At 32.1% G+C, this 24551-nt stretch overlaps 1 protein-coding gene across 1 annotated transcript in view; it reads left to right on the top strand.

Annotated features, from left to right (window-relative positions):
* Positions 1-23934, top strand: part of LOC134529200 (solute carrier family 25 member 3-like) — a 41988-nt gene extending 18054 nt beyond the window's left edge. Inside the window, exons 5-8 of the mRNA XM_063363049.1 lie at positions 12278-12439; positions 16506-16684; positions 20310-20497; positions 23223-23934. Of these exons, the coding sequence (XP_063219119.1) occupies positions 12278-12439; positions 16506-16684; positions 20310-20497; positions 23223-23386 (693 nt within the window). The 3' untranslated portion in view covers positions 23387-23934. The remainder of the gene's footprint in view (positions 1-12277; positions 12440-16505; positions 16685-20309; positions 20498-23222) is intronic.
* The last annotated feature ends 617 nt before the right edge of the window (positions 23935-24551 follow it).

Raw genomic sequence — 24551 nt, forward strand, 5'->3', positions numbered from 1 at the left:
TAAAATTCAGTAGATGCGGACATTCAATAGATGTGGACTTCACTCTAAGAATTTTTAAAAAATATTTTAACCTCAAAATTAGTGTCAGAAATATATCAGTTACTTGTCATTAAAGTTAAATCAGTTGAAAAATAAATAAAAATGGAAGTATTTTACTTAATTCAATTTACACTTGCAAAAAAAAACATACGCACAATAAATCTACATGGAAATTAAAGTCTTTTTCAATATCCTGAAGTCTGAAATATGTTTACTCATGTCATCAAATGTAGAGCTGTACTGAAGAAGCCGATTTTGCCAATATTTAGTTGAATCGGCATTTCTGCCGACTTCCGATACGCTTGTTAATTTTCGGCCGATATTATTGAAAAACGAGAGAGACTGCCATAACCTAAAAATCCACGATTACCCTTTTCGCTTTTCGTAGTAGTACTGCATTTTTTCAGATCGCATTATTTCTTCGCAACATGTGCCAAACGTACATATAAAAATTTAACATCCTATTTTTCAATAATGTTCTTTATTTTTAATATGTCATAAATAAATACATTACCGTCACGGTAAATATACATCTCGGTTGTTACGGTAACTGTAGTGCAAATGTGGTAGCTATCGTGCTTCTGTAGTAATTATGGTATAGACAAAGAATCTTTAGTTCTTTTTATGGTAATTATCTTAGGATAGCAATTGGGTTTGTACTGTAGTTATGGTACATCGTCCATATTTCTTCGTAAGTTGTTGTTCATTTGTCTTTTCTTCATATTTACGTGCTCCATTACTTGGCTGCAGATTTAAGTTGATTTTTACTACTGTATACTATCGTTACTGTTTTTATGACGCTTTCTTTCTAAGAAATGGTTATTTCTGCAAAATCTTTATGGTTAAACGATCATCTATTATAATTTATAGTGACGGGACCACATATTTTGTACGATCAATGCGGACAAAACGATAATTCGAACATCGGTACAAGCGGACTTTTTTAACCTTAGTTGTATGGCAATTTTGCCTGGACCGTAGAAAGTATACGATAAACACGGACAATCGATACATGCGAGTTTGATAGATAGAGGTTTGACTGTAGTAGTAGTAGTGCAGTGGAGTTACCCTTGTTAAAATACACACTTTTTGAGTATACCATTTGAGGGAAGAGAGCGAAACCATTTCTGATTGGGTAGGAGAAAGGTAAAGTCACATTTTCTTACAGATGCCAAGTTTAGACATTATTAGGCTTAATTAATTTCCAACTATACTTCTTGCCTGGTTGTAGAAACATAAAGCTTATTCTGTTGGTAATAAATTAAAAAAATAGAAACTAATGCAAGTTTATCAAACAAGTGCAGTATCCTTGAAGGATTAATTAGGGGGTGGGTGAAATAACATACTTTTTGAGATTTTTTTTGACTTCTTTGAATCTTTTGTAAGATAAAAAAATACCAAATTTGTGTTGGGCCATCAACTATCTTCAATATTGTGCAACAATATTGTGCAACATCAACATTTTCATGTTTTATTTGTAGTTTTGTACTGTTTTATATTTAGCAAAGGATCGTAATGAATAAGCCTAGCAATTTTTTTGGCCCCCATGACGTGGTGGAGAGGTTGGCCAGTAAGAAATGCTGCAAGAGGGTGGGGATAAAGAGGAATGATCTGTGTAATTTTACCAGAAAAAAATGTATATTATTGTGCCATGCTTGCCAAGCTCAAAGGTGTGCTAGTTTTCAATCTATATAATTTTTTGCTACCCATCACATCAGATTGATACAGATTACATAATGCCACGTAACCACAGTGGAAGGGCTTTAATCTAGCATTCAATGGTTCTGCACATTCTATATTCTAGCACCAATCGAGCTGCTCGTTTTGAAATTTTTTTGGGTGGATCCTGTCTGTTGACCTTGGCTGCCAGGTCGCATTACATTGGGTTACTCATTACTGTCTTTTTTTTATTTCAGTGGTGTTCCTATTTTCCAGCAGGTAACATTTCACTATTCACAGGTACATTACGTTACTGTAGTTAATTTTTGAAGAAGACCAACAGTCATCTGTAATTTTTTTTCTTTCAGTAGAGCAGCTTACTAAAACATGTTTTAAATACTACTGTACCGTATATTAATATTTCTATGGTTTTCTTGTTAAAACTATATTAACGTTCCTTTATCCTGCAAAATTGATGATCAGGCATGTCGTTGGTCCTAAACGTGCTGGATTAAAGACTTCTACTGTAGTTAGTCATTGACTTATTTGGTCAACATGGGTTTTTATTTGTAGATGTATGTAGTATTCTATTCCTGTAATTTCAGACACAGGCTGATTTTGCCAAGACTGAATCAATAAGGCTATTGCTACACCCCCTACATTTTGCTATCGTTATCCCATTTTTCTAAAAAAAATTGCTGAGTGCTGTTTTGTAAAAAAAAAACTATATATGAAGTACCTATCTGTTACGATTTAGAATTCAGTTTGAAGTCCAGTTCTTAATATGTTTATCTGTAAAACAATTTATAGTGTACAGATAAACATTTTAAAGTGTTTTTATTTTGTCTTTACCTACAGACATAAGATTTGTTTGCCTGAATGGATTTTGTTTACTTGGACCATAGAATTTGGCAATCAAATCTTGATCGTCATGAAATTACATAATTTTAATTTTCAAGTTATCACTAGCTGAATGAAACAATGCCAGGCATGTAGCTTTATTTATGTTAAATAATTCTCATAAATCTCTAAATAAACTATTATCTATGAAGTTATCGAAATTCCATTGAGTGTATTTTTTTGCTGTCCACGTAACCAATAAAATTCACACTACAGTTTTAAACATTTTTTTCAGATCTTTGTAGCATTTTTATTAGGTTTTTATACAATACATAAGCATAAAGTATTAATTTAATTAAATATTTTTGCATATATTTTGATATACAGAATTAATTTGAATAAACATTTATAAATTATCCATGAGAAATGTAATGTGCCTAATTGGTTGGTAGTACAAATTCTAACAATTATTTTACTTTTCTTATGTTTGGGTACCAGATAACTATCACCACTGTTAAAGACATTATAGATAGAGTTTTGTTATTGGCCATGTCGATTAAAAACGTGAGTAAACACTTTGTTTTTGAACAAAATTTAAAAAAAAAAATTCTAGCTAGTTCGCTACTACTGTCACAGTTGGCAATATATTCAGTGTGGGAATTGTTGCTGAAACTCGCTTTCTTGGATGGTGTGCAGTTCTGTTCTCAAAGTTTCCTGAATTTTGTCAGTTATCTAAAAACAGTGTTCTTTAATTTGGTTTTTGGTTTGGGGGTAAAAAAAAGAAAGAAAGAAATTGTTAGGCGAAAAAGGGGATGGGGTTACAATATGGTTGATGGTACGTAATAGGATGCAATATTTTTACAGTTAACTGTGGTTGTGAAGCAATGTGTGTGCTGGTGTGTTAAGGGGCTACATACAAGACCAGTTTCCAAACAGCATTTCGTAACATATTACAATTAGTATCTTGCTCAGCTCTTTGTTCATTTTTGTCGTCATGATGTACAAATTCATAGGGTACAGTGCCCTCAGTCAAATTACACAACCATCACCACCATAATGTGTTTGAAAGACTTAATTTATTTTTTTAAGGTGAGACCCTCCTGCTTAATGCAATGACTCTTTATATAACATTTTCCACATAAGTTTGTCTAACTTCCTGATATGTAAATAATTTTCTAAGTGTGATGCAAAATTTCACATACACATTTTCTTTCAATTCTTTGATGAACAGCAACCTATTTATTCACTTCAGAGGCTGCAACTTTGACACTAATCCATAGAGAAGAAATGGGTTAAAGCAAATATTGTAATAGGATAATATGGGAAACAGACAAAAAAAATGCGAGACATGTTGTTCAGCGAACCTGGCGGCGTGGACTGAACCTACGCTTTGGAAACGGCGGTAAAAGGCATTGAAGTGTGTTTGGTGCTATAAGATGATGGTTCTATTTGCGAATAAATAAACACATTATTATGTGAACAGTAATTCAGAATGGCCGGAAATATTTGTGCGGTGTTTGGCTGCAAAAATTACAACGTTACAAACTGCTCAAAGTCTTTTTTCAGATTTCCAGCGGACCCAACGCAGTAAGTGTTTCGCGTTTCGTGCATTCACAATTTTAACCCCTTTGTTTTATATTTTTGTCTCTTATTATAAAGTAATTATTTATTATAATTCCTTACCATTCTTGTAACATGATTTGTTTACAGCAGTTTCTTTCGGTTTAATTAAGGATTTTTATTTAAAATGCAGTCACATTTTCAGGTGAGAAATTAATTTCATACATACAATTTACTTCCGTTACTAAAACTAGTTGTTCTTGTTTCCTTAAAAATAAAACAGCTGGAAAACCAATTAGATACTACATACTACTTGTTCAGTTAATTTGATAGATTATATTTTGCACATAATTACATATCTATCTTTGACACATACCTTTAAATAAAGCCTGAGAACATCTCTGTATGAATAATAGCATTAAATTTGTTTGAATTTCTAGTTTTGGTAAAAACAGCACTTAATTGTGTAAACATGTTGCCTTTAATATGCACGTAAAATTGAATTACGCGGGGCTTTCTTCAGTCCACGCCACTAGAATGCGCTGCAGTCTGGTGTCTCGCGCTTCGCCAATGCTAATTGGCCGGAGTTTCCCATATTATCCTATTACAATATTTGGTTAAAGGCAGTTTATTTCATTAAAATATAGCCATGCTTGCTTGCTAGGTGCTTCATATCCTCTTATTTATCTTGTGTCACTTTATTTTAAGAGAATGGTTTGTTTTAACAGGTTTTAAATTGGTTCTTGGGTTAGTGCAGTTATATCAAAATTATATGTGATCAAATATTAGGCTGACTGACAGTTGCTATAGAATCAAACATTTAGACATTTGCCATCCTTCATTTTCAGGAATACTCAAGGTTTGATTATGTTCCCACTGTTCTTTTTTTTTTTTTTCCAACTTAACTCCAGGGTTAAGATTCACAAATGTTGCATTGCAATTATTCATTTGTGAGTTTACTTATAATTTTGCAATGGAATGCATTCTGCTATTCTTGAGTGAAAAATAGTTTCAGTATGATTACACTTTCTGGCAGCATGATGAGATCAATTTTGCACAGCTGTCATCTTGATGTATGTTCATATCATGTAGTTTAGTTAAAATATATATTTTGGTTTTGGTTTTATTAAAGTTTTATTTGAACATTTTCCTTGTTATCAAAGAGAACTTTTCATTTTACGTTGGACACATTTTTAATAATTAGTGGTCAGTGTGGCATTAGTGAACTTCATAGCGTACAACAGGAAATGCTCACTATTTATTTAAATGTTATACAAGACATGAAAATTTAAACTTATACTAGTCTTAGAGATGTAAAATACCCAGGTATATATAATGAAGGGTAAATACCTTGGGTACTTACCCAGGTAAATACCCAAATTTTATAAATACCTGGGTATTTTCATTAAATCAATGATGATTTTAATTTTGCTGAGTTGTAATAATTTCACAAAGTAATATGTTACATACACAATGTTAATGAAAGTATGTTGCAAACTTTAGCAGGTGATTCCTTATCAAAAACATGGAATAGTTATACTATACGCCACCATTTTTTCCAAGCACAATTCTTACGGAGGAAAAGCAACAGTGTGAAATATTTAGAAAAACCAGACAACTAAATTTTTATTTTGGGGAATAGCGAATGGGTAACCTGACCTATTATTATCATGAAGGGGAGAGTTTTATTTTAAGGTTTTTTCCAGCCGAAGGTTGGATAATTCAACACACTAAAGATTTATCAAAATATTGTAATTTTACTCCACATCAGTTTCCATACTTTGTCAATATTAACCATTTTAAAATTTTTAACTACAAATTTTCCCTAGAGAATAGTACTACGCAAAAAAATGGCGTAGTGTAACTCTAAGACTTGACTACCTTGTTTTTGAAAGAAGGAATCACCTTTCAAAGTTGTTGCATACTTTCATTAACATCATGCATTCAACACAAAAGCACACAATATTACATAACTAATCATATTTACATTTTTTGTTTTTTAAGTTTCTGTTTTTAATTTATCTTTTTGTAGTTTTATTTTAATCCATCTGTTATCACTTTCCAGTCCTTACTTAAATCTCACATTAATTAACCTACAATTTTATTTAACTTACACAATATCAAAATAAAAAGTAAACATGTATTTTCAAAATTTTCTAAGAATAGCTGAGAAATTAATTGCATGTTTATTTGTTCTTCACTCTTCATCTATTGAAAATGGACTAAAAGTTAAAAATATTCCTCGACTAATATTTTTAATAATACTCTTCCATGTGGTCCATAAATGATGATATGCCAAACCCTTCTCGTGAAGATGTGAATTTTGAAGATTGTGCTAAGCACCTATTATTACTTTCATCTGGTGACGAAAAAGTAGAGTTTTTAATACTTAAACTTGATCCTGGTATCGACTCTGTCAGTGTCACATCATGGCTTATGATCATGACTTTACAATACTTTTTCACTGCTTTTTTTGGATGTACACATCACTGTTTGAAAAGGTTTTACAATATTGCTGCAATAGAGAATTTTCTTCATATCTTCAGGACACTTGAAACACTTTTATATGATTTGTCATTTTATTAACATTAGAATGTTTGTATGTATGTATGTATGTATGTATGTTTTACAACAGTATTTACATTCCACTCCTTTACTCTTCTCTTTAAAAATTTCCAAGTTGGCCCTTTCTTTTTCCCCAAATTGAGGAACTCTTTAACAATGAAAATTAAAATGAAAACATGGTAAAATAAACACATGAAGTAGTGAGGTTATGTATGTTTAACTTCCTTCACTGCATCATATAACTTTTTTATTTTATTTTTTTAACTTTTGATTGGGTGGCCTTCAGCGGATGCACCAGCAGCCATAGGGTAATGTGTCCTTATTTGAATCGTTATATTGTATCAATCAATCAAATCGCAGTATGTAAATTGGGTCATTGTAACGTAGTGCAAACATCATCGGTAATCAAGTATCATCATGTAAATTTTACACCCATGCCTTACCCGGGACTTGAACCCAGAACCCCTCGCACCGTAAGCCGGTGTGCATCCGACTACGCTACGGAGGTCGGCTCGTAACTAAATGAACAACATGGCTGCTAATCTACAGTGGTTCAGTGTAGCCATATTCTAAAAACAAATGAAAACAAAAATTTCCCTTAAGAAAAAATTTATGTTTTAGATTTAGAATAACTAGCAAATTTTGTGAAAATTATAATCTAAAATATTGAAATACATGCTGCTATATTTCATTAAAAATTTGAGTGTATTTTTTTACTTTATTTATGATTACTAAATGGTTTTATAAGGTTAATTTAGTAACAGATAAGCATAAAGTTACAGCAATAAAATTATGAATATGCCATATGATTATACACTTAAAAAGTGGTTTTACTTTAAAAACCCTCATTTTGGGTATTTACCAGAGGCAGGGGTAAGTACCTAGGTAAATTCCCATTTATAAATACCCTACCCGCCGGGTATTTACCCAACTCGCAACACTAGTCATGATAGAAAAGTAGACACAACATTTTGACAATCATCTTAGTAATTCACATGTGTATTCATTTAGTTCATAATAAATTGCTTTGTATGATGGAATGACTGAAACACGCCATTAATAAACTTTCCTGAAAAACCTTTGATAAATATGTATTTATGTAAGATTTTGTGATTTAAAAAAAAATAATTATAATATACATAAATGCCACACTAACCACATTGTAGTAAGGAGTTTTAAAAATAATTTAGTTTAATGGATTATAGAATAATATATATATAGCATAACATAGTCACACAGAGAGAATAAGCATGGCAGTTTTCCAATCAGCTAATGTTAATGCTAATGTTTTGAAGAAAATCTTGTGTACTTTGAAACAATTATTTTTAAACTGAATTTTATTGTAACTTGTGCTGAAATGTCAGGTACGTGTAGTTTTTTTTTTTTTTTTCCTTGAAAATAAATTTTCATATTCATTATTGCATATTTTATGTGCATTTAAGGATGTGCATGTACTACTATGAAGTTATTTTACTATAAATGTTCATAACATTTGAATTGCCCATTTTTACTATAATTAAATAAAGTTGCTAGAAAAATAATTATTACAAAATAGTGTATTATATATATACATAAAACATAAGAGGTTCAAGTGTTGGTGCTGAACTGGATACTATAAAACAGTGGTAAATCAGCCATTTCTTTTTATTGTGATGTTAATGTTAGTTTCTGGCTGGACAACATAGAGTTTTGGGTGGTGGTAATATAAAAATATAAATTAGAATCAATATGTATTTGTAGTTAGGAAAGTATTATTAATAAATTTTGATCAAATTTGTTGCTATTAAACACTAACCCTAACAACTCAATTTACTAATTGGAATTTTTCCATATAATTTTAAATTTATTTTGTTTGTGTGTGATTTAATGTGTTTTTGCTTAACTGTTTGTTTTTACACTACTAACATACCACAAAATCCTTCTTTGTTCAGGATGACGTTGCATGCATGTAAATTGTGTTGCAACTTGATTTTGCGTTGGAAGAAGAAGAATAAGAATGCAGTTTGCCCAATGTATGAACGCCATCGGTCTGGAGTGTTTGCTGTTTGCTAATGCATTGTGGTTTACATGCAGCTTTAATACCTCAACTTTCAGTGTTTGTTATGAAGACAAAGAGGATGAGTATGTTTTTTTTATATTTATATTTTTTCTTACATTTTAAACTATAAAATGTTTCTATTTTTCTGTTTATTACTTATCATCCAAGGAGCAAGCTAATGTTTATCCATATTAAATACCTTTTAATGTAGAAAGACCTGCTTTGAAATTATAATTGCCATATGATGATTAATGTAAGCATGGGTGCAAATCTATTGTATTTGCTAGGGAGGTTGGCGGAAATTTCCGGAAGGGTGGTGAAGCCCTTCCGTCCGCTGTAAGCGTGGAATGACCCTGTCCCCGACACTCTGTGGGCGGACAAATGAGAATAAACCACAGTACAAAAATTACAGCAAATATAAAAAATTGTTCGCGCATCTATCGGCCCCGCCCACCGTTGAAGTGTCGGGCAACAAACACAATAAATAAGGTGTATAAATAGAACTATACCAGACCTCAAGGAATGAGCTTTTGAAATGCATACGTTTTCAGAAATCCTCAAATTCATCATATTTATTAGGACGCTTACCGTGCACAATACATAATACCTATCAGTATATGATATGTGTTCAACAGCCAATAAATATATATATATATAAAACCAAAAAATATTTTATAAAGACAAAATTATAAAACAAATATCTATAAAAATAAATATATTATTATAGAGTCTGAATACCGTATACGTTGCGCAGCTTATAATAAAGGAATTAAATGTTTATACAGTCGTAGAGGCGTAGCTGGGGAGAGGTATTGAATTATAACAAAGTTTTGCAATAAACGTATCCAATGTTCCAGTTGCTAGAAAAGTCCACGTAAACGGTAATGACTGCTATTCCGGATAGTCCATCCACGTCAAACAGGGCATAACGTAGGCTGACGTATTTACTGCTAAGTTCAACTCGTTTCACTAATAAAGTCAAAGTCAAGGCTTACTGCAATCGCACACAGTGTAGCATTTAGGGAATATACACGCTACACTCGCGCTGTCGCCCCCAAATGAAAACACGAACCACAACTCAAAGAAACACAGTCTGTTCATCTTCAGAGTTTTGATCCAAATTTTTAATCACCAAAGGCTTACACTATCTTCGGGCCACACTTCCCAGCCTTAAACAGTATTTCGGGGATGACGCGGTACCTTATATTTTGCTGTTCGGTCGTGCTGGTGCCCGGTGCTACGACTCAAGCCCTCGGCGCTGGGCACGAGCGTACGCCCCGTGCCTCCGTGCTGCCGTCCTCGGCCCTCTCCGTCGACCGACTCCAGCCTTCCGCAGTCCGCCGCGAGTCCCCACATCGCGCAGCGCTGCCGTCGCATGACGTCACCTCGGTGGCCTCTCGCCGCCAGCGCTCTCCCCAGCGGCCATAAACAAGTAGCAGATAATTTAACACCATATCATAATACAAATAAATAATAGTGTATACAGAAGTTTTCACAAAAATTTAAAATTTAAATGATAAAAATCCTAAGTGGCCGCACCGGCCACAGTGGGAAGGAACCAGAGAGTTATGCATGTGGGTTTTCACTGATTCTAGTTAGCTCTGGATAGAATGCTTGTTTGTTGTATACTTCCCATATTTGGGCCTGTTTGCATACAATAAGCAGAAAACTTTAAAATATACCTACAGAAAGTTTTCCATAAAACATAGTTTTTAAGTTTACATTAATCAGCCCTGTTTCACAGTAAGATTTGGTAAGTGCAAGCGAGCCCCCTCAGTGAGGGGCTTCTTAATTCCAGTCTCTCTCTCTCCCCCTCTCCTCCCCTTCCACTTCCACTTTCTCTTCCCCTCCTCCTCCCCTCATCTTCCCCTCCTATTCCCCTTATCTTCCTCTCCTCTTCCCCTCCTCTTCCCCCCCCCCCCCCCCCCGGGATTCTACACCCATGAACGTAAGTATTAAATATAGTATAAACTACTAACTTTTGTAGTAATAATTTTTTCTTGCAAGTCATCATCAGAAAGATATATTTCTGACTTAGGAATCCTTAATGAAGACTGATAGTGTGCAAGTAATGGATAAACACTGGTATTTTGATGTTCTTTTGTTTCCAACTTGGCAGCAAACAACACTTTGCGCATGCACAGTACATTTGCGAATTTTGGGACATTTGATATATGTAAAAAAAACAATTACAATTTGTTTTTCATGTTTTTAATTTTGTTTCTAAACTAAAAAGGTATGTTTTACTATCTTACTTATAAAGTAAATGTAGTTCAAAATCAAATTAAATTTTATGGCTATACATTTCTAAGAATTTAACTAACCAACTAAATACTTTTTTGTTCATTAACTATTCAGAATTGTTATTTTCTGATGTATTTTGTGATAATACAAATGGTTCTCTTCCTTTTGATAGTGGTGAAGACCAAGTAAAGGAATCCTTAAAAACTCAGTAATTTTTTTATTGCTAATATCATTACATAACAATAATTATGTGTTTACTTTTTACAAGAAAATAGTACCTTGTTTTTAAACAAGATGGTAAAATTGTATCAGTTAAGGATATTACTATTAAAATGATGATGAAATATTTTTTATCTTTATTCCTTCCTTTACGTAAAATTCTAGTTGCAAAGTCACCTCAATACTTTATAGCTTCTGTACCTATACTTCTTCCCCATTAAAATGCACATTACCAGTCCATAAATTAACTCCCTATACATAACTCTGAAAGAAAAGGCATGATCAGCATAGTAATAAATTAAAGCAAAATCTCTATTCTGCAAGATATTCACATTTGGCAAGAAAATGTACTCTGTTAAATAATTAAATCAGATGTGTGCAGATACAAATAAATATTAAAGTTAATATTCACACAAAAAAATGTGCTGCTGTACAGCGCTTTGCAAGGCCTATATACCTATTACTTGGCCCTGTTTTTACTGTTTATGAAAAAGTAAGACATCTAGTAATGAAACATTAATATTTTAACAAATTATGTTTAAAAAAAAAATCTTAGTATGATCTCATTAACCGAAAAAGTGTTCATAAACATAATTGCATTATATCCTCCAGTGTATAAATAAAATTAATGCTTTAGTACTATATGTATGAAATAAAATTAATAATTTATTTCCTAAGTAATGCTTTAGTAAAAAATTTTAGTAGTTTTTAAGCATCATAATATTTTTTTTTAATAGATGAATGTGATTTCAATTAAAATAACAAGCTAAATTTCAGCCTTAAATAATGATTTGAAATTATATACTGACTCATATTTGTTACTGACTTGATTTGGTCTGTGGAATTTTTGTATGAATTAATTTGCCTTCTGACTGCATCTAACTGCTTTGTTTTGTATGTGGTTATTTTTAAATCATGAAAACTTTTTGCAGAAGCTTTGTAATGGTTTGTATATATATATAATTCTTCATTCACCTACCAACCACCATTGTAACAGTCATTAAAAATGAGCACATTTGAAATTTATTTTATGTTTATCTTATTTCTATAACTTTTTTTTAAGTGTTTATTATAAATAGTTCATTTAAGTTTGATCTTTGGTTTGTATTTCAGGGAATGTGCAAATTTGGCCTCTATGAAGTATTTAAGTGTTTTTATTCCGATATGTTGGGTGAAGAGAAAAGTTATCTTTGGCGAACATCACTTTATCTAGCAGCATCTGCATCAGCTGAGTTTTTTGCTGATATTGCTCTAAGTCCAATGGAAGCTGCCAAAGTAAGTTTCTTTAATTTTTTTTTATAAATTTTGTATTGATAACCTTTCCTTAGTGTTTTAAAATATTGTTTACTGAGTATTTCATTACATTTTGGGGCTCTTTAGTACTAAATTTATATAATGATAAGGTTTTTCATTTGGCTACTGCTTGAAACTAATTTAATCGTGTCCTTTCATATCTAAGTTACTAAATTTCTGAGTGCTTATGACTCCAATGTCAACTATAATTTTGTGTCAAGGTATTATCAAAACACAGGATATTCTTTTGATTTATTAGAAATTAAGGGATGAGTATTTTAACAACTACCGTTTTCCTCAAAATTTGATGTTAACCTATTTGTCTAGCAATAAAAAATATTGGCTCCCAAGTTTGCAATATAGTTATAAGTGCTCACTTAATACAGTACACACAAAAAAAAATAGTTTGTTTAAAATAATTTGTGTAGCATGTGTTAATATTTAGTGTTTGGAAGGTTTGGTATTTCAATATTGGAAAATATTAGGGCTGTGCGGGTCTGGTTTTAATTGGTTGGTTCAGCTCCGGTTTGGTTTTACATGAAGAACCTCGGTTCCAGTTTTTTTTTCTTATAAAGAAACTTGATCTTACTTTCCCCTTATATACTCTTTATACTTAAATATACAATTGTTTAATTTTTTTTTCTGACTCACCAACTGTGATTACAACACAATTTGTTTCTGTTATTTACACCACAATAAACTATTGTTTTCCTTGAGTTACACTATTTTTTATCTGCTTTTGATACATTTTTTCTAGTGTTAAAAAAATCACAATTTGGCTGTGCTTGATAGAAAATATTTTGTTTTATCGCATTGAATAACAATTTATTACATATAGAGTGCTATGTGTGTAATTGGTGTCATTGGTGTCTTTGTTTGCTGAACTATCTTTGTTCTACTGAAACTATAGTTTTACTTGGAGCAAACTTTCATAATGTACTGCATTTAGGTACATTTTTTAATTGTAACAATGATATTTCATTATTGAGAACAGATCTATAGAGGTATATGTATGTAAGTACCAATAGGTAATTGTTTCTTTTGCATATTAATTTTATATCAAATATTATAATTCATATTTTCAAAACCAAACATATTTTTATAATTTTACGGTATTGCTAAACAAACATATTTAACGGCTTACTTTATTTTAACATTTTACATTAAAATACAATTGTATATGTTACACAATACAATTTCTCGTGGGGACAATTTTCCTTATCAGATATCCATTTTATATCTAAGCGTAAAATAGGAGTTTTGCTATATTGTTTATTGTGTTATAGTTGATATTCCATTTTGAGAATTTTAATGCTTTACAAGAACGTGTTTGTTTCTTTCAACATTTTCGTGTTTGAGATCTCACCTCTGCCCATGATACTGGGTATAATCTAGTTTGTGGTAATAGGTACTAGGTACATAATAATTCCATTATGAAAGTAAATAACTAATTCAGGGTGTCTACTAGGTCACGTAAGTCACGAAAAAGTCACGAATGTTGTGAAAGGTCTCGAAAGTCCCGAAAAAGTCACCATTTTTAAGTATATTTTGGTAAAAGTCACGAAAAAATTAATTACAAGGCTAATGTGTATTTCTTGTGCTCTGATCTTGTATATACCATATTTTTTGTGCTTTTGGCAGTCTGCATTTTCAGGAAAATCATCGCTTAAGATGTTCCCACACAATACATTTTCCCGTGTTTAACTAGGCCAGTCCCGCCATTTTCGCCATGAGACGTTTACTTTAAATTCCTGTTCAAAATGTTGCTTACAGCTTCTATTCTCCTACGTGCAACGTCATAATTTTCACATAGAATGCAGAGAAAATTTTAATAATAGCGACTTGCTGTTCTTTATTTAAAAAAAAAAAAGTCCATTCAAATGCTGTGAAAACGTAATTTATTCAATTCTCGTACCTTACACGCTTAAAAAAAGGATGGTATTCGTTCCGTGGCGGACACGGCATAGTCAGTTTCATTCTTACTCTACAGATCGCACAACGATCGCACATAATCAATTGCAGCTGACAAGGCGTCAATGCGCGCGACCCGCGTCCATATCGATAAGTTGTTGGCCAAATGGCGAGCGCGAGCGTTCATAATCGAACTATTAGTGTTGAATTTGATTGTTTACTGCTTGCTTGTGTGTACGAAACGTATATTTATGTTTGGCTAGGATAAAAGAAAGCCAAAAATTTGTGCACAAAATGTGTGATGTATTTTCGTGTTTTCGTTTTGTTAACTACTAGGTTTACAAATTACAAAACAACAAAATCCCTAAATTACCGCCCTATTTTATTTTCCAACTGAAATCATTGTCGAAGAGGTTAAAGTGCTACGGAATGGAATTGTAATATTTTCTATGATATAATGTGCTGAAAATGTTTGCCAACAAATATTAACGTGTTTTAGCGTTTAAAGTGCGACGAAAAATTGGCATGCGGGAAAGCAGATATAATTAATTTTATTCAATTAAGTTTCAAACTAACCTTCATTTGTAGGCTTAACTTATGTATTTTTTTCCAGCACTTAGGCCTGTATATTTTGATAAAGAAAAGTAAACGTTCAATTTTTCATTTTATTTTTGATGTAAGGTATAGGCTACACTTAATTTTATAACATCTAAAAATTATACCATTTTGACAAGTTTCGTGGTCACACTTCAGTGGAAATTGTCATGAAAAAGTCAAGAAAAAGTCACTAATTTTTATTTTTGTAACTCAGTAGACACCCTGTAATTTAATTAATTAATTTTTGGAAAATCTATGCAATTGTTGTGTTAAACTTTGTAACATTGAAAGACCCTGCCCTCCCCAGTTTTTTAATTTTTTTTTTTTTTGAGAGGAACAAATATTATGCTTTTGTCATTCAGGTTGATTACCGGATTATATAGCGTCAAGGTCATAGTGACTAGTTATTCATGCTTTTATTCTTGTAATTAATTTTGATATTTAATTATTTTATTCAGAAAAGCAATTTTACTATTTTTTTACTTCGTTTGCTAGGATACTATTTGTGTAAAAAAAATTAATTTTTTTCCAGTATTTTACTTAAAACATGGTTTTTACATTTGGATTTATGTGGAAGCTATAATGTTCATAGAACATTGTGTTTTGTATTAGTAAAAGGAAGGACAAGAGACAGTTGCGCACCATGGCGGCACCAATTTTTTAGACTTTTGATGTTCTCTCTCACGGAAGACGAGAAGATTATCGTGTTGCGTCAGCCATCAGAGAAGACTTTGTGATTTTTCATGTTTTATTTTTTGCAGGAAGAGCCTCGTGAGAGTTAGGAAATTTGTATACTGCTTTGTCCTTGCAAGAGCTGAGTTGTAATTGGTCGGTGAGATCACACACCTGCCTCTTCCCTGCATGTTAGATGCAGCTACGTAGCCTCTTTATTTGTTGTTAGAGTACTGTGCCGACAGGTTGCGCCATTTGGCTATCTGTGGGTCCTCCGGGATAGTGTTCCTTTGTACCTAGACAATGAGATCGCTGGAGAAATTTTAACATTAAGGCACAGGACTGGGAATAATGATCAGCGAAATTGATGAGGGTTTTATGTTGGACCTATTTTGTAAAGAACATGTGAGTTTTTCATTGTGAGAAGAATAAAAGTCCAAATTTATTTCAACTCTTCAATTTGAGAATTACCATTAACAGTTTCAAGTTATTTAAGGGTCAAACACAGAACTTTACACCAGACTACATGCAACAGTCAACGAGATAATTTATGTTTTTATGTATGTCCAAGGAACAGTCGTAGTCTTAGCCGGGTACAATTGATTTGTTACAAAATTTTGTATAATCTAACTACTTTACAATTAGTAGACTTAAGATAGTAATTGGTGTTCCCTTTTACTATCTTAACTTGGTGACTTTGAAATCTTGTGAAGTGAAACTCTGTATATTTTCTTACACATACACATGACACACTGGACAGGTTTTTTTTTTTTTTTTTTTTTTTTTGTTGACTGGTGGAACTCAGAATTTTTTTCTTTTTTGGGTGTTAGTAGATCTGTTGTAATGTGTTTAAAAAAAATTTTTTCAGGTACAAATTCAAACCAAACCTGGTTTTGTAAGCAAGCTTAGGGAGGCGTTACCCATAATTTACAAAGATGAAGGCCTAAATGGATTCTACAAAAGTTTAGTTCCTTTGTGGATGAGGCAGATTCCATACACCATGATGAAATTTGCATGTTTTGAGAGAACAATAGAGCTTCTATACAAGTAAGTGCACTTCGTTGTTTTTATAGAGATATTAGTAGCAATTTATTATTAATATTCCTTAATATTATGTTTTCTACTAGGAATGTGAAGAGCTAATATGGCCTTGGTGCATAGAAAACAGTTATTTTACAAGCTTGTGTGGCAAGTAAACAAGTTATTTTAGATAGTTTCACACCCAGAGGAGTTCTACTCTCCTATTTAATTAAGGTTGCTTCAATAAATTGAATTGGCTGCAGTTTAAGGCTAGAATCGCTATGACTTCCGTGACTTATTCATTTGAAGTGCTTCACATTAGCACTTAAAACTTTGCTTAAGAGTGAAACATGTCAAGAAAATAAAGCTGAGTTTGAGTTAAAAATTCTTTAAATACATGTGTCACAAGGATGTTTGTATTATGATTCAGCTGTGAAATATGGTGTTCATAAGTTATTTAAACACAGAAGACAAGGAGATGGTCATAATTCTTGAATTAATAAATCACGATATAATTTTATTTATTCCCACATGTATTCATGAAACTATGTGCTTTCTGAAAATGTTTGGAATTTTGGTGGTATTGTTTGTCGTGTAGTTAAAAATCTTTTCAGTCTTAATTTGGTTATATGGTTGATTTAGAGTTCAATTTTTGAATATGTCAACTTGTCAACTGTTTTCACTGTCTCAAAAGTTAAATTTTTTAATTGGTGAATCAGAATTGCAGTGTTTTATTGCATAATCATAGCACATTTTATACTAAAATCAAGTTTTAAAAGTAGGGGTGCGACGTTTACGTAAAAATGCATTTTTTTGTTAGGTAAAGTTATTTATAAAAACAAAATCTATTCATGGAAAGTACGTTCGTTTAAAATGTAGGAGAGTATACAAAAGGATGCCAAACAATTTAAAGTAATAAGTCATGCAACAAAAAACATTTTGTTCGACTTTAAATAGAAAAACCAAAACTGTGACGCAAACTTGAGTCAACGCATAACTATCATCATAGTACACATCACGAGAAAGCGCTAGCTATCAAATGTATTGAACTTGGCACCAGACAGAGCATGCGCATTGCATGCAATCAGTGAGCTATCCGTATCGATATTCGACTACGTGTGCGCACTCTATACAGGAATCAACATAACCAAGCATGAATGATGCCAACTAGCACTGGCTACATTTTTATAAGCGGTACACAGCGGTGACGAAGATGAAAATATAAAGGTTATAACGTTTGAAAACATCTTTAAAAGAAAATTTACATATCAGACAACTTTGTATTTCTGTTAATTAAATAAGTAAGCAGTAATATCTGAATGAATATTAGATTTAAACTTTAAAATACATTGTTTTATACAGGAAAACTACCTACTTAAAGTGCTCGGAATCTAAAAACATGATGTGACATTTATCTTCAAAAAATTGTTTTCTCCAAATTTGATGTCCTAAAATATAGGTGCGACATTTATGCGATAAAACTCAGTAACATAAGTTTCTTCAGTTTTCTTATCATAATTCATACCACAAACTTTGCAATGAGAGACTGGGATCACCTAAAATATAAACACTAGCACAATGAATAAGGCCATCAGTGTCAAAGATATCCTCATACACATCAATTAGCTGTTACTTCTTTCCACCTCTGATTGTTTTAAAGATCAGAAGGTATTGGCAGACTTTACTTCAAGTAACTGTACAGCTTATATTAGTGTTGGGCCGATTCCTAAAATTTACTGATTCCGATTCCATTTTCGATTCTAAAAGTAAAGGGTCAATTCTTCGAATCCGATTCAGATTCCAATTTTTTTTTCTGGTGACGTTCAACAGAATAATATACTCAGGAAAAAGATTTTTTATGATATCAAAAATATAATTGCATTACATTTCATTTTCTGTGCTCAAATTAACATTATATAAAGCTTACAGGATTTTGAAAATCATGTTAATTACCCTCAATTACTGCTACCTTGAAATTCTAGCACAAATTAGGCCTTTTAACCTTGCATACAGTTAGACGTAACACGTGCTCAACACTGCCAACAATCAAAGATGTCTTTAAGACGTAAATTGGAAATAATGTTATAACTTACAAACTTTACAAAACTTACATTATCACACCAATATATTTATTGTAAAATAAGGGGTCTGTACGGTTATATTAAGAATTTTATTTTCAAGCGTAACTAAATAATGATCCAAATATAATTACAGTAGAACCTGGTTTTACATGTTTCAAGGGACCAGGATGAAAAAAAAATAAAAAGGGGGGATGTAAAAAAAACTTTTTATCTCACTATGATAGAAACGATAGGAAACAAATATAAACACTTAATAAAATGTCAGATATGCTTACTTTTTAATATAACTAGAACTTAATAATCTCACTTGGTGAAAACGTTAAATCCATCCAGTCTTGCAGTTATTCACAATCGTTAAAAGAAAAGAAATTTTCGGTTCTTGAGTAAGAAATATATGTGCATGTTAAAGCATCTCAAAATGTCCACTTTTTATAGTGATATTTTCTTACACAATTTTATTTAGACTTTTAAAAATTGTGTGTTAACATTTAATTCATTTCAGATTTTTATTGGAAATAATTATGTTAAACTAACACTACTTTCAAAATAATTTTTTATGTTTTGTAACAGAAAAAGTTTTGAATGTTTCAGCAACAATCTTTGGAAATTCAGTGCTGCCAACTGCCTTTCCAAAATAAATTTAATGTAAAACGAGCATTGCTGAACATGCACAGAGACGCCGTATTAACAGCAATTTGGTTATGTTGCTTTTAAACTTATTTTAATATGGGCCCAGTAATCCACTGTTAATTTTTATAAACATTTTTATAAAATCTTATTAAAAACTTATTTCATTAATAATTCTTTAAAGTTTAAAGGGGAGAGATATGAAGCAACTTAATTTTCGCGTTGACGTCACAAAAGTTTTGGTTCATAGCCATATAGTTTACCATGGCAGGTGGCACAAAAAAAATTAGGTTATTTACAATGGCAAATGTAGCTGCAGTGACCACATAAATAATGTTAAATAAATAAAATTTACATTATTTTTTTTTACTTTTATTGTTCTGTCTAAACATTTCTGAAAGTTTACTATTAAATGCAGTGCTGTTGCAACGTAAGTTGCGGGAAATGCTTTCGTTTAAAGCAGGAAAGTAAGTAATGCATTTATACTGTAGGGAAAATGGCAATGCAAGTCAATAAATTCATTAATCACAGGAATTCGTAAATTCCGGTTACATAAAAATAAAGTTCTAATGTAACTTAAGAATTATAATATGTCCAATTTCTTTATATTTTCTTATGTTGCGTATGAAATGTATTTTGCAAACTTACAAAAACAGTGAAAGAATTGATCACTGTTGATTCCGGAATGGGAATCGGCCCATCACTAGTTTATTATTACTTGAGGTGTATGTTATAGTTCTCTAAATACACCTGTCAAGCTTATAGGTCTCACTTTTATGTTTTACTTGTTTTAATGTAATTCTGACCCTAGCCTAATCATTGGTAATATAAGATATCTTTAGCTATTTTCAGATGCTTTTATAATGGTATTCTATATAGCTTACCTTTATCTCTCTTACTGTATATATGTGGTTTATCGACACTATTTATCAATTTGGTTTCAGGTATGTTGTTCCAAAACCTCGTGCAGAGTGTACTAAAGGAGAACAGTTGGTTGTAACATTTGCAGCTGGATACATTGCTGGTGTTTTTTGTGCTATTGTCTCTCACCCAGCTGACACAGTTGTTTCCAAGCTAAATCAAGAGAAAGGCACCAGTGCCATTGAAGCTGCTAAAAAATTGGGTTTTGCAGGTAATTGTTGTCATCTAATATATTAAAATGAAATCATAATTATCTAGACTCCAAGACAGTTCTACAAAGCTTAAACTCATGCATTAATAAAATAACTTACTCATCAGGTGGTCATTGGCCGCCCAAGACTATTGGTCCAACCAGCAAAATGTGGAAACTGTGCTTTCCCACTTGGATGTCAGTAAGATGTTATACCCAAATTAATTTATTCATATTTGTATGCTTTAAAACTAAGAGTCTTTGCCTGATCATCCATGCTAATCAAGAAGGTGCCACCACAGATAATTCAAAATCATGGATAATCCACTAGCTAAGCTGATACACATGAAGATGTTACATAAATTTATTCTTGCATGCTACATTTGAAAATATGATGGATTTCATTGTGCTGTATTAACCTTCATGACAAACTTCTTGTCTTGAGTAAGTTATTTATAGTGAACACAGCTGATATTTGACAAACGTAAGGCCACGGCTATGATGAGAGCCGTACGTTGTGTTGCAACTTTATTTTTGTGTTTGCGGTGCTAAAAGTTAGAGATGGGCTAGTACTCAAAAACTCAAGCAGAGTTGAGCGAGAAGCTTCAGCTCGACTCAAAACTCCAATTCTTTGTACTCAACTGGTTGAGACTTGACAGTACATTTCTTAAAACTTTATACATATTTGACATGTACAACGAGTATAAAAAACTGTAACAGTCCATACCTCCAGCTTGCTCTAATTGGTTTGACTGTTACATACATAGACACTTGAAAAAAGTTTTGCTTTGCATTGAATAAATGTTTGAATTCTATAAAAAGTTCTTCTCAGTGTTGAGACTGTATAATCTGAAGATTCTTTGACATAAGTAAAAAAAAATTCATGAATAAAATGTTTTATGAGACATTGAACATGGCTGCCATTTTATAATGCAGTATTAATACATGATAAAATACAAAAAAAAAAACTCAGGAAAACAACTTCTCCAACACAATAGTTTGTGGATCAAAATAGTTGTGTTCAATGTTACTTCTAAATAGATATGTTATTGTTCTCCTGAGGTCATTTGAACTCATGGTACAAATGGTAGAGAGACCATTGTACTCTCGACGTGGCTACTCATTTACGGGGGGGGGGGGGGGGGGGGAAGCTCTACTCGAGACTACCTTGCCACCTGTGGTCATGAATTATAATTAAAAAGGTCCTAAAATAATGTTTGACAGAATGGCCTCGGCCACAGGCAAGCCACCACCTGACACTAATGCTCTCTCCAGTGCCCAAACAACAACTGAACAATGGCGACCTACGAGTCATCTCCTTCCCCACAGGAATGAGTTGGTCTTTGGCTAATCACAAAGTACCTTACAATCATATCCAATAACAAAACATTTTTCAGCAGTGAAAACGAACTATGGTCCTTTGCAACTAGGTCCATGGGATCCATCACATAATTTAGTTTCCCACGCACACATATACCAGTCTCTCTCTTAACACCCATGTAACTGAGAAAACATTTGCTTCAGTCTAGTTGTTCTAGACCATTCTAGAACCAATATGGCCTGTGACAAACTATACTTAAAATAATATGTGAAAAGACATTAAAACTTAAATTAGCAAGTAAAAAATGGGGAAAAATAACTTAATAATTGTTTACGCAATTAAATCAAATAAATTGTTAGAAATAGTTAAGACATAAACTGATGAAAAATAGTATAAAAGCACAATAACACTTAAAAGAATAAAGAACTGTTATTTACATTGAATCAGAAAACCTAATCAAGTATTGAATATCATCAGGAAGCATATTTTTTTAAATTGTTATGTCTTTAAATGAGAACTAGATTGATGATGATAATGAATGAAGATAAGTAGGTTAGGGATTCTTCTAATTTTTAACTAGGGGCAGCTTATTTAAATTGGGCGGCTAACACAAAACTAGCCAGAATTATTAAAATAAAACCTCCACCACTCTCTTGTTTCATCGACCTGTGGTCGAACTGGTGCGAGAGAAACCAAACACTTTAAAGGGGGAACAAACTTGCAAAGCTAAACTCGAGATAGCAGGGTTGACATGCAGGATGGTAGAATATAAACATTTGCTGAACACTTGGGTGTCATCTGAAATAATTATGCAATGTAGGAAGCGAATAGCTATTGAGGAAAGAGCAAAATATTTTGTTGATTCTTCACATTATAAATTCATTGCCGTTATGAGCACACAGAAATAAGTAAAAAATTATTTTTGTTTTTATATTTTTTGAAAGTGAAATATGGCACAGTTAACCCTCAAACCATACAATCACTAGTCTACTGTATTTATAAACTAATTACATTAAACTAAACCTCAGGTTATGTAAATAAAGGTGACAACTGTGTGAAATTGTTTCATCATGTTGGCAACATGCAGAACAATTAAGAAAATAATTATTTCATGGAAACTAATTTTTCATAAGAAAAGCATAATCCAAGCCATTTCAAGTTCATGAAGGAGCTCTAAATGGAATTAAATTGCAAGGTCTTAATAATTGTCGCCCTGATCCAACACACTGCTCTTAGGCAGAAATATGAGGAGACTGCAACAAAGAGTATAAAATATTAACAATAAATTTGTATGTTACATTATAAACTCAAAGAATTTTTCAGTAAAAAATCATGTTCAAAAGATGTAATCTGTATATAAGTGAGGCAAAGTTGTTCTATATTTGAAGAAACATATGACTTAAATTATTTGTTTTTCTTATCCAGGTTTGTGGAAGGGTCTTGGTCCCAGAATTGTAATGATTGGAACACTAACAGCTGCACAGTGGTTTATTTATGATGCTGTCAAAGTATGGCTGCATCTTCCCAGACCACCACCACCAGAGATGCCCGAATCATTGAAGAAGAAGCTAGGTTTGAAAAGCGAGTAAAATGTGCGTTTTATTTGCAGATTGGCAGCAAACAAGCTGATCCATACAAAGATTTGTTACTAGTAATTTCATAGCAGCATTTTATTATCTATATGTAGGCAGGTATACTATGTTTTTTTTTTGTTATTAAAACAATAAAGTAATTCTGAATCATGTTATAATTCAGACTTAACTGTATATTTTTCATGTTTTAAACTATTTAAATAATGGGAACTTAGTATGTTTGTTCATAATTTGTAAATTTGTATATTACTAGCAGCTAATGCCATCGTAAGGGATATTTATTTTGTCATTAAATTTTTATTCTCAATTCTTTTTACTGAAGCCAATATTACCCAGCTTTTTCCTAAAATGTTTTCCTGATATGTACATTGAAGTAAATTAAACAGTATATATAGGTTGTTTATTATAAATTAAAATGCTGTTACAACTATAAAATGATAACTGCTTGAAACTTGAGTAGTGAACTTCAAAAAGTATGTAAGTGATTTGAGATTAATACTTATGTAAATATTTTTTAAGAGCAATAAATAACAAGGGGTTTAAAAGATTTTATTTCACAGCTTTTAAGGGGCTACCTAGTAAGAAAATAATTACAGGTGCAACATCTACGAGTAAGCAGCTTTCAACGAGGCATGCAATTAGTTGCTCTCAGATTTATGAGCATCTTGGTGGAATATTTTAATGTTTTCTCTTTCCCATCATGGACTTGCAACAATACCCTCACTAAGGTAAGTGCACCGGTACTCGTCACTGCTCCAATGGTCGTCACTAGCAACTTCAAATGTAAATAATAGAGAAGTAGCTCAATATATCGCCAACTTAAATATTGACAAAAATTTGGTCGACGTTCTAGCTGAAATTACCACAATAGTTTTCGGAACACACTATTTTCAATCAAAAAAAGTCCGTGCATCAAAAGTTCGTAGAGCAGTGAAGATAAATAGGGGAATTCCTATACTAAAACACTAAGGACGTACGTGCACATTTTTACTTCTAATTCTGTAATTTTTTATGTTTATTCGTGATGTTTTGTGCTGAATGTGTTAGTTAAATGTTCTTGAAGAGGTGAAAGTGTTTATTTAAAAAAAATCGTTTTCTTTGTATGATTTAGTTAGGTTGACGAAAACAGGATCAATAAAAACCTTGTATTGCTAGTGTTCGT

The sequence above is a fragment of the Bacillus rossius genome, chromosome 2, assembly GCF_032445375.1.
Source record: "Bacillus rossius redtenbacheri isolate Brsri chromosome 2, Brsri_v3, whole genome shotgun sequence".
Lineage (NCBI taxonomy): Eukaryota > Metazoa > Arthropoda > Insecta > Phasmatodea > Bacillidae > Bacillus > Bacillus rossius.